The 11871-nt window shown below is 34.3% G+C and overlaps 1 protein-coding gene across 1 annotated transcript; it reads right to left on the bottom strand.

Annotated features, from left to right (window-relative positions):
* Positions 1 to 244: 244 nt before the first annotated feature.
* LOC111047094 lies at positions 245 to 10104 on the bottom strand. Its single transcript, XM_039428253.1, has 4 exons — positions 9028 to 10104; positions 6089 to 6287; positions 3722 to 3816; positions 245 to 440 (listed from the first exon to the last, which is right to left on the bottom strand). Exons 1-2 carry the CDS (start codon positions 9841 to 9843, stop codon positions 6114 to 6116), a joined length of 990 nt encoding a protein of 329 aa, XP_039284187.1. The 5' UTR covers positions 9844 to 10104; the 3' UTR covers positions 245 to 440; positions 3722 to 3816; positions 6089 to 6113.
* Between the last annotated feature and the right edge of the window lie 1767 nt (positions 10105 to 11871).

Below are 11871 nucleotides of genomic sequence, written 5' to 3'. Positions count from 1 at the left end.
TCTAGTGGAAGCTACTATTGTTCCTGTATGCAGGCAGCTTCAAAACACTCAACTTTTTCAATTCTCTACGTGCTTAAATATGTATTCATTCAACTGAAGTCAGTGAACTGTATTGTATTGCTACAATTTGGTAGCAAAAGATGGCTGATACTACACTTTCAAACTATAAGTAACACATTATTTAAAACCATGTTCAGTCAGTCATTTATTGGAGAAGGACCGTTAGAATAAATCTTCAAAAACATTACAATTTTTAATATTATAATTCAATACAAATAATACAATTCAAATTTAAATAATGATAAGTAATAATATGTCGAAAAATTTTAATTATTGTCAACTGATATATTCTATATACATGAATTGTTTGTTTATGTTTACATCTTTCGAACAGAAACGTTCATTTCAATCTTGGCCTCCAGCGGTGCTCATTCCAGGACCTGAAAAAGATAAAATATTGATGAAATAAACAATAAATTCAAATAACAAATAAATTATGTCTTAGTAGCATTTGAATCACAATAATAACTTTAATCCATTTTTAAAAACATTGTTACTTGAAATTATAAATTTCATCTTAGTACAAATACTGTGGATAATAATTATTATGCTAATTGTAAATGATTGGAAAATTTTGATCAAGATGAGTATTTTTATATATTTTGAAATTAATAAATAAAATCATGTATTTGTAATTCGATTGATAGATAAAAAGTCGTTAAAACTGGTGAGAGATAAGGATAAATCTGTTTGCTGCATATGTTCGGAATTTAACGCTGACGTATTTCTTCAATTTATTACTATAACAAGGTTAACAATGGATTTATAAAATTATTGAATTACATTAATATTTTACAGTTCAAACAATTGGACGTCGATCTAATTTCCCCATTTTGTAAAATTCGCTAATTAACAGCTTAAAGAAAGCGACCTAGTCAAGTGACTAAATAAAGAAGTTGGAATTTGTGCGGTCTTTTTTCAAATACTTATGATGATAATTAAGGAGACTTGATTTGCTGAAGAATTTCTTTTCTAATCAATGCAAATGATAGGCCGTTGAAGGGTTATGATGGGAGTGATCAGAATGATGATGTCACTCCCAAATCGGGGCGCCCCTAACAGCGACGACACGCCACCATTCTCTATGGCCGACAGCATTAAGGCTGTGCAAAGGCTAAAAATAAACTTTTTACTGGTGGTATTTTTCAGAGTTTTTTGATTTGTATACCATCAAGCTATCAAAATGGAATAGTTTTCTCAGGAAAACATTTTTTTCCGAAAATTACTTTTTGAGATGTGAACGCCTAAAATTTAAATTTTTGGACAGAACATTTCAAATTCGGTAAGAGATAAACCATGAGATCTGGAGGATGGATTCTTCATGGTATTATTAATCTAGTAAAACAAAATTTTCATGAAAATATCAATTTTTGAGAAAGTTATTCAATTTACTAAAAATGACCAAAAATAACTTTCAGTTGTTATTTTTGGTAAATTGAATAACTTTCTCAAATATCCATATTTTCAGAAAGTTTTCATTCTACTACATCAGCAATATCATGAAGAATGGGGCCTCTAAATATTATGGATTTATCTCTTACCGAATTTGAAATGTTCTGTCCCAAAAATTTAAACTGCGGGCGCTCATATCTCAAAAAGTAATGATCGGAAAAAATATTTTCCTAAGAAAAATTTTTTATTTTGATAGCTTGATGATATACAAATCGAAAAACTTTGAAAAATATCACCAGTAGAAAGTTTATTTTTAGCCTTTGCACAGCCTTAAGGCGGTGCGATGAGGGTGTCTCGATGGTTGCCTTAATTTGATGTTATTTAATCCAATTCTGGATGAAAAGAATTTTGACTGGACAGTTGACCACATTTGCAAGGTCTCGGAGAACTAGCAACACTTTGGAAGGTTTCAATTAAAAGTTGTTGTCTTTTTATGGGCCTCACCCAAACATGTGGCAAATCGTCGGCGAGTAGCATTATTTTCAGTAGCAATTTTTCATTTGTGAATCGGATAGTTTTGATTAACTAACATTCAACTTGAAAATACTGTACAAAGTATTTTTAGTACAAAGTAAAGTTAGTACAAAATATTAGAATTGATAATTCACCCTCAAAGTGACACCAACAGAAGGGTACACAGAAATTACAGTAATACAATTTTTCTACAATAGCTAAAATTGGGTTAGAGAAACAATAATCTATTCAACGATGGCTGGAGATACGCAGTATGTTCATTTGCGCTTGCTAAGCAGGCGCAGTGGACAGTAGGAACTTTATTTCAGGATTGCCAAAATTACAAAACAATAATTGTCCATTACAGCATTTGCAGACTATTAAGGCATTTATTGAAATCAAAAAAACTCAGTTTTCTAGGAATTTTCAAATTGCTCAGCTCTAGTACATGATCAATATAATAAGGTACGATACAGCTTAAGGTGAGTTTTGGTTAGTGCGTAAATGCCATCGTCAACGACGGCAAGGTGACGATTTCAGATCTGCTAGATTTCAAAATGTGTCTCAATAACCTTGGAGGTTCTGTTTTATTATGATTTCAAGGAGGAGGTTAAGTTTAACTATTAATTGGAAATATTTAATTTTAGATAATAATAATAATAATAATATCGAGTGACCTGGCTGGCTCAGGTCTGGTGTCAGAGTTTTCAGGTCGCAACTGTTTAATTTCAGGGCCTCTGACATGACCTAACGACTGTTTTTTAGGCAGCCGGGACCGACGCCTTAACGTGTCCATCCGAAACACGGGAGTGGCCCGAGAAAAATATCTCAAACACAAATAAGGAAAAGTTATTTAATCAACTGTTTTAGCACATTTGGAATTCAGACAATATGAATGTCATCTGACAACAATGTCTGTCGTCGTCGAAGTCAGCAGTTTACGCACAAATCGAAACTCACCCTACAGACTCACGCGCCACAAATACGCACATTTCACTAATAAGTATATAGATGCCTGTTATATCTGTATTCGTACAGAAAAAGTAAGATAGATATAATAAGCATCAGCTGACGAAAATTGAAATGCGTGTTTTTAGCGAGTAAGTCTGTACACATCTAATGGTAATAACAATTGCTATCGAAATTCCAGTGCACACTGGATAGGATTTCTAATTTAATTTTCGAAAAAAAACTATAGTGTATGGTAGAATGAAAAGAAAAGCAATGACTTGATGACTGTTGTGAGGTTCACGTTGTAATACCAGCAGCATTCAATTAACATTGGTGTTGCTATCGTTGTCTATCATTCGAAAAAGCTGATACTCATGTAGGAATATACTTAATTAACAAAATATTCAATTTCTATTATGAACAATAATTATTATTCAATCATTAAAAAATAAATTTTCTAGTTGAATAAAATATAATTGGTTATTTTAACAAGAATGAACAGTTGATATTACATAAGATATACCGGTATCAGCTATCCTCTATAGAAGGCAGTGGTAAGGCAGAGAATCAGCTTCGCTGTTCTCCTATCTTTATCCACTACCATTATAACGTGGACCTCACTATATTTATTGAGCATAGACAGTGCAGTCGTATGTCAGCCAACTAGAGAATACAGCATTACATTTCTACAAAGAGGGATGAAGATGTTGTACATGCATTTACTTCGAAACAAAATAAGCCTTGATTCGTACTGAAATTGATACTCTTTCTGATATATTATGAAACAAATAACATTGATACTCACTCAACTCCTGCGTGTGTCTCAATCTTATTTCCATCATATCCATTAACTCTTGATCTACAACAAACTCCAATTATTCGAATTCATTCGGGTTTGACCTACAAATAGAAAGAAATTTATATAAATCACAAGAGCGATATTAGTTGATATCAATTATATAGATATTAGAACGCTTATTATTTATTATCACAACCATATTTTTTGATATTTGTACTATTTTAAAAATGAAACTAGGAACTGAATGCTAATGCAAAACTCTAAGAAAGCTTTTATTCTAACTTGTGTTATATTGTGAATATTTTTTTCGTCATCGACATTTGGCTGGATACATGTACAGTAATTGGTTGATAAGCTTCATTTTCATTTTCTAGACCATCTGCAAGAAGTTGAAGCGGAATACTATGTTAACCTCAGGCGGTCAGGTGAGGGAATAACAGTTCGTCGAATGCCGATTGGTAGGGCCAACGATAACACAAACAGCTCTAAGGCTCCTCATCAACAGACAGCAACTTTTATCGGCTTTTTGCGGAAGGTGTCGCTGTGTCGAGCATTGATCACTCACAAAATACGAATTTTTCAATCAATGCTCACAACACAATGAGTGACGCATTATAAACATTGTTGGCAATAATGTACATTACTGGCAAAAATAGTACACATTACTATTCAAGATCTTAATACATGCACACTACAAATACTCATAACATGCAGAATTCAACATACATAACACAATACTGAGTAGATAAAAGAAGAATAGCAGCATCTACATGGAAAACTGAAAGTACTCATTCATTAAATAATACGCCCTCTCAATCGATTTATCCTTCACAACACTCCCAAACATTATTGGTAGCTCTTCAACAAATAAAGAAGAGCTATTGATTATGAAAGGAAAGCAATCCATAAGGGTATTATCAATATCATCAATCTTCAAGATTTCCCTGTATGACTCTGTTTTTAAAATTGTCAAACAACCGCCTTGCCATTTTTGCCATACTAGAACTTTTGAAGAATGGCAAAAATTACCGCATAGGCATGTAACCGCCCCAGATGGGGGATAGAAAATTTCTAAATTCTAAAGGGGAGTCATGGGACTTGATAAATAACAAAGTTTTTGTTCTCTAACTTTCACATTTTATTGACTGAACTAACTACTAGAATTTTGACAACAAACAATCTGTAACAACGTATTCTATTACTCAAGAAAACTGCCTGTAAGATTTTGCTAACTCTGATCTGAAAGCCAAACTGTTTACGACGGTAGCGTGGGCTTTACTCATTTCTCTACTCCAAATGAATAATTAGGAACCCGGTCAATTTGGGGATTTTAACATGAGCAAGACAAATAAATATAATGCCACTCACCATTGTTAATACTATTAATCCATTATGATTTGAAACTCCTATCACAACACTATTTTTATGACTCACTGATATTAATCTTCAACAAACATTCACTTCCCTAATTATTAATAAACTATTTCAACATATCCACGGCTAAAAATGAAATATTTTAACAAATTTAAGAAACACGTTAATTTTGGGCCCTCGAGGCCCGAGGCTACCTCTGGATTTTTGTGATTACGGCCGCGGCTTGATTGGGACTGCAGTTTCCATGCAAATTATGTTCCCCTTCCACCAACGAGACGACGGTCCACGTGTAGACAGATCACAATTCCGTGGGAACAGAGAAATGCAAGTTTGAAATATTCCCAAATACTAGTGTATTTTCCATCGCTAACGGAAATACAGTTCCGTGAGAATACCTCAACCCTGCATAAAATTGAAAACTGACTACTTTCCTGACGCAAGTTAGCAAAATCTTCATGTGATAAAATTATTTTTCAACAGAAAAATACATTTTCACAGAATATTCAACTGAGTCTGATTGAAAAGGTCCTAATTAACTAAATCAATAAATAATCTTGAAGAAAACACGAACCCATAATAAATTTATTTCAATATCATCTCCATTGCAGGCATATATCGTAAGATATGACGGAATGAGAAAGTACATAGTATGCAAGTACCAAGGAATCTTAGTTTTAATCATTTAAGGAAGATAATTTGGTAGAGTTTCTTACACAAATCTATGATGTGAGGCTCCCAACCAAAACTACTTTCTAATATGAATCCCAACATTTCTTAATTACACTTGATATCATTACCTTATGGAATATGTATCCCTTAAAGAGAAGCAAATTCTGTTTTACTATCATTACTAGAATATACAAACTCATATTGGATTTAGTATTACTAGGATCATAATGTGATCACAAAGACCACAAGAACACGTCAAAAAATAAAAACGAGAAAGAAAGCTAATAATAGCTAGTCACAACAACAAAAAAGTAAAAAATACGAACTCACCAGCGTATTGTCCAACTTAAAGAACTCACTGATGGAATACAATGGGTTCTCCACCAGCAATTCCCTCAGTGCGCCCTTGAATCGCCTGGTCGACAGGTCTCTTGCTATTGGCAGCTTGTTGAAGAATCTCGCATAAAGATGGGCAAGGCCAGTTTCTGTCCTGCTCAGCCTCTGGTACGTTACGTCCAATTCTCATTACCTATTATAGTAGGAAGAAATAATACTACAATCAGCCTAAAGGTTAGAGCATTCACATAAGTTATTATTAAAAAATTAGTCAATAAGCTTGAAAATATGCAAAAATAAATCCCTTGCCTCTGAAGCAATAAAAAATGACAAACTGTACAGGATAATATCTGATGACAAATTGTCTACCCATCAATATCAAAGAGACTGATAATTATAGACATTTCTGTACAAGCCATTCTTTCAAACCTGCTTTAAATTGCTGGGCTGACTGGCATGCCTTGGAAATTCAATGGCAGGGCGTTGAATACTTTCTTACCTACATCTATAATTTGGATTCATATATAATAAGTTATAGTCCGTACAAAATTACTTTTGAGGGACATGCGCAGCAGAGATAGGTAGGAAATACAGAGACGCGATGTTTCCGTTCTGAACCGGCCAGCGTTCTTTAATTTCTAGTGACTGTTTATGTGCTCATGCTACACATGGGAAGCTTCCTGTCTGAAAGCACTCAGTCAACTGAGTCTAATCGACGAATTGGCAACTGCGCTTCTACCTATGATTCTATTCATCACTGTAATTGGCTAATCTTCCACCATTTCTCTGCGCCGCGTATTCCTCCAATTCTTTTGTAGTACTGTGCTGTTCTACTCTAATCAAACCTCTGGACTGAGTACCATAATGATAAATATCCTCACCAGTAATCAAGTCAACTTTCACTCTGCAAAATGACTGTTAAATGTACACATCATACAGACTGGGGACTGAAAAAAATTATCTTTAATCGATCTTTTAGTAACATACCAATAAGTGAACTTTTTAATATCCTACGGAAATTTAACAGACTGCCGATTTGTCTTTTTGAAAGAAAGAAAGAAAGAAATATTTATTGCCAAAATCATTAAACAAACTCTACAAATGTGAAAAATATAAAAATTTTCATATACAATACATTACAAAAACTTAAAATATTTTGCATTTAAAAATTGATTATAATATTATCATTGGCGTTACCAGCAAAACTAAGTAGTTTGAGCGATGGCAACGAGTAATCAGTCGGCTATAATTAGTGGCTTGAGATTCAGTCGAAAATAGAAAAAATATAATAAAGAAAAAAGAAACATATGGAATGTATGAAAAACTAGAAAAAAATAATAAAATTTCAATCCGAAAAGAAGAAGTACTAAGAGTGAAATACTAAGAGAGCAGAAAAACTAGAATGAATTCATAATAATTTAAAAACTCAAAAGAAAAAGAGATGATTCATGTAATTATTAATCTACAATTCACTGTACATATGTAATCCATTTAGTAACATAATGTAATTCATTTGTAGCATACATGCAATTCCTTTTGTAAGCAAAGAGAGAATTAGAAAAACAATACAATACAGTACACATGACACAAAAAATAAAACTTAAATTCAGAGAGAGAAAATTAATCTGGGAGTATAGCCCTACTAATAATAAATTCAGAGGAACTGAGGAAGACAGTATATGTACATCAAATTAAAATATTTAAGGTATGATATCTTCTGTCTTTATCCAGCTTTCAATTTTTAATTTAAGTGTTTTGTAGGATTTCTTGCAATGAAATGTTCCGGCATAAAATTAATAAGCTTTTTTGTTGTATAGTTGAATTGTCTTCTGCATATAGTTAGATCTGTTCGAGGAACAAAGCATCTATTTACTGATCTAAAACTATAATTAGTTGAATGAGGTGTAAAAAGATGTATATGGTTGCTGATATATTTAACAAGATTTCTGATATACAGTTGCCTAACTGACAGAACTCCGAACTCCATAAAAAGTTGCTGGCTAGGGTACCTTCTATGCACTCCTAGTGCTGCCTTGAGGATACTCTTTTGAATAATATTTAGTTTATTGAAATGAGCATTAAAAGCACCACCCCAGACCCTAATTCCATACTGAAAAACTGATTGGGCGTATACAAGATAGACCATTTTACTTAAAGATTTCTCTTTTAGTAAGCTCAATTTATAGAATTTATGAATCATGAATTTCATCCTGCTACACATATTATCTATATGCTTATTCCATCTTAGATTTGGGTCCAAAGTGACACCTAAATACTTTGTTTCAGTTACCCTCTCTAACACAGGACATGAACAATTCATATCATCATTGTTGGGGTCATTTAAGCAATTCCTTTTATGTACTCTAACTGCATTTACATTATCTATTTTGTCAGTTGGCTGTGTACTCGAGTTCGGAGAAAATGTAATATAAACACTTTTTTTATAATTCAATGTCAAAACATTCTTCACAAGCCAAGACCTCACCCTGCAAAGTCCACTGTTAGCAAGAGATATAACACTGTCCCACGAGGATCCAGTAAAAGCGAATACAGTGTCATCCGCTTAAGACAATATCCTACACCCCTGAATAGGAAGACTCAATAAATCGTCTATGTAAGCTAGAAATAGAATCGGGGATAATACTGTTCCTTGAGGTAGGCCAAATCCTGACAAAGCTATTTGTGAGCTGGAGTATGGGAAGTTCTGTAGGCTGGTACGTGAGAAACTCATCAGCTACCCTCTGTACTCACTGAGAGATGATGAGACCAGTGGACTTGTGGACCAGTTTGAGATTGTTTCATGATTTATTAGTATTGCAGTCCATCTACAGTGCCAAATGAAACGACCTATCTGCAGCCATCTCTAGTTATTTAGTTATTTTATGTTAAAGTCCATAAGGTGGGCATAAAAACCCCAAGGGACAAGCGCTTACCAAGCTGCTGTCCAACATGAAAAACTCACGGAGTGAGTACAAAGGATTATCCAACAATAAGTCTCTCAGGACCCTCCGAAATTTGCCGGCAGGCAGATTCCTAGCCATCACCGGCAGCTTGTTGAAGAGCCTGACAGATAGATGGCCATAGCTCGATCGTGTCCTGCTCAGTCTTTGGTAGGGCACGTCCAGCCTCTGTCTCCCTCTAGTCTCATGTGGGTGAAAATTCTGCCTTGTTACAAGCTCCCCCACATTTGCATGTGTTCTGCAGAGGGTCTGAAGTACATAGAGGGAGAAGACTCTGAGGATTCTCTCTCTCACAAAGAGGGGACGACAATGGGCAAGACGCTCAGCACCACAAAGGATCATCAGGGCCCTCTTCTGAATGAGTAACAGTCGTGAAACATCTGTGGCTCCACCCCAAAGCGTGAGGCCATACAGGACAATGCTCTGGAAAAAACAGAAATAGCAGACCTTAATATAGGAAGCAGGAATACAGGATTTCAATTTCCTGAGCAGGAAAACCACTCTGCTCAGCCTGCAACAGACAGCCTCAATGTGGTCAGCCCAAGAGAGCTTTCTATCCAGAACAAACCCAAGCAGCTTCACCGGGAAAAAATCATACTCATCCCCATTTCTGAGGCTGAATATGATTGACTGCGTTTTATCATCGTTGAGAAGAAAGAGGTTTGCAGAAAACCAGTCCGTAGCAAACAACCTGGTCTCCAACATCTCGGCCCTCAGTACATCAACTCCATGACCATGATCGTAAAAAGTGGTGTCATCTGCATAGCAAACAACACTTCTGCCATCCATGCAAGCTACATCGTTCACTGAAATCAAAAATAGAAGTGGCCCCAGGACAGAGCCCTGAGGCACACCACAGTTGACACAGTTTCTTTTACGAGACAACACACCATTAGCCAGTACAGCCTGCCTGCGGCCCCCCAGGTAGGATTGAATCAATCTAAGAGGGGATCCACTAACCCCATAGTGCTTGAGTTTTCTCAGAAGGATTGCATGATCAAGCGTGTCAAAAGCCTTGCTGAGGTCACATAATGTGAGCCCAGCATGCTCACGCCTATTTGGATATTAATTGTTTTATACTTTGACAAAGTCTGTCTGGCGACTTCCGGTCATGGACTGAATATACTGAATTACAGTTTGGCAGTACAAATAAAATACGCCGGCTCCACGGTACCTAGGTACTGAACTAAACAACATAAGAACCAGCTTAGTGTCTTCCTTTTTTTTGGAAAGGCTAAATTTTTTATCAGTACCACAAAAACAAAACAAACATCGTAATCAACAATAAAAGCTGAATTGATCCTATCAAAATCATATCCAAGTCAGGTTCATTCTACAAATCATTCTCAAGTCCAGAATGTTCATGGGTTAACATCAACACAGACTAGATACAAAAAGCAAATTCAACTATAAAAATGCATAAATATATAATGCATGCTTTTCTTGTAGGCCTATTATAGTTTATAGGTCTATAAAGCAAATGGATGGTTTAAAGTAGGTACGGTACGGTATCATAGGTAGTCCGATGCACCTATTTTATAATCCGTGACTATGAACAAACGAAACAGTAAAAATAGGACATATTGTGAAAATATAATCATCTACTTAATTATTATTTATAATTAATCATGTAATAGGTAGGTATAACAACTAAAAGTTAAAATTGACTCATAATTGAAGAAAAAAAATAACATACAAGAAAGAAGAATATTCGAATTCCACTTTTACTCTCCGAAAAAGCTGAGTTAGAAAACTCTGTAAATGCTAGAACTAAAGCGAAATGAGTAAAACTATATCATTTCATACCTATGTAGAAAGGAATTATTTTTCAACATCAATCATATTATTTTCTTATTATAATCTTCATTATAGTACTAATTTATGATTTTTTGTAGATGGGATAAAAATAATTGACTCCTGGATAACTCTGAAATATCACGTCTATTGTCATTTCTATTAACTTCTGAACATTTATGTGTGTGATGATTGCAATAGGTACTTCATAATAAGCAATTCAAGTGCCACAATATAACGCTCAAAAAAATTTGATGAATTATGAGACTTTTTTACCTTCAATTACCTATTTTTTACATTCAATGGTAACTGTAGGAAAAATTTAATGTGAAATACGTGCGCGAAGTTCCTCTGCTGCACTCAAGAAGCCATTCCATAAACGTTTCTTTCGGTGCAGCAAACTGTCACTTTGAGCACTAGTTGCACAAATAACTATTTTGAACTCAGGAGACCTTGAAACGTATAGAAAACTTGAAATTGGGGTACCTTAATTTTTTTGGAAAGCAATACTTTCCTTACCTATGGTAGTAGGGCAAGGAAAGTAATAATCAATAATATGAGAATAATTGTTTATTAGGCACTTCCAAAAGAAAAAGTGGAAGGTCATAGCTCTAGCAAATCTGAGGTAATCTGAATATCAGGAAATTGTCCAAGTATTTTTATTTTTTATTTTGATATGTCTAAATAACCTAAAAGATTATGTTCAATAATTATGTTTTAATGTGGTCGGTTGAGTTTATACTTTTAAATTCTTTCAAATGACAATGAGATGATATTACTATAAATGTTTTGATTCTTAAATAATAAACACAAATAAGGAAAAGTTTTTTTATCAGCTGTTTTAGCACACTTGAAATTTTGCCAATCTGAATGTCAATGTCATCAATGCTTGTTGTCATCAACTTCAGAAGTTTAGGTTAGAAGTTCTTTCCTACTCTAAAAATCTAATTCGAATGGTTTATAATATATTCCTATTACCATGTATTAGGATATGGAAAATAAAACATTTATTATAGATCGCTA

This window comes from Nilaparvata lugens, chromosome 5, assembly GCF_014356525.2.
Source record: "Nilaparvata lugens isolate BPH chromosome 5, ASM1435652v1, whole genome shotgun sequence".
In the NCBI taxonomy this organism is placed as follows: domain Eukaryota; kingdom Metazoa; phylum Arthropoda; class Insecta; order Hemiptera; family Delphacidae; genus Nilaparvata; species Nilaparvata lugens.
This window is presented reverse-complemented; position numbering and strand designations above follow the sequence as displayed.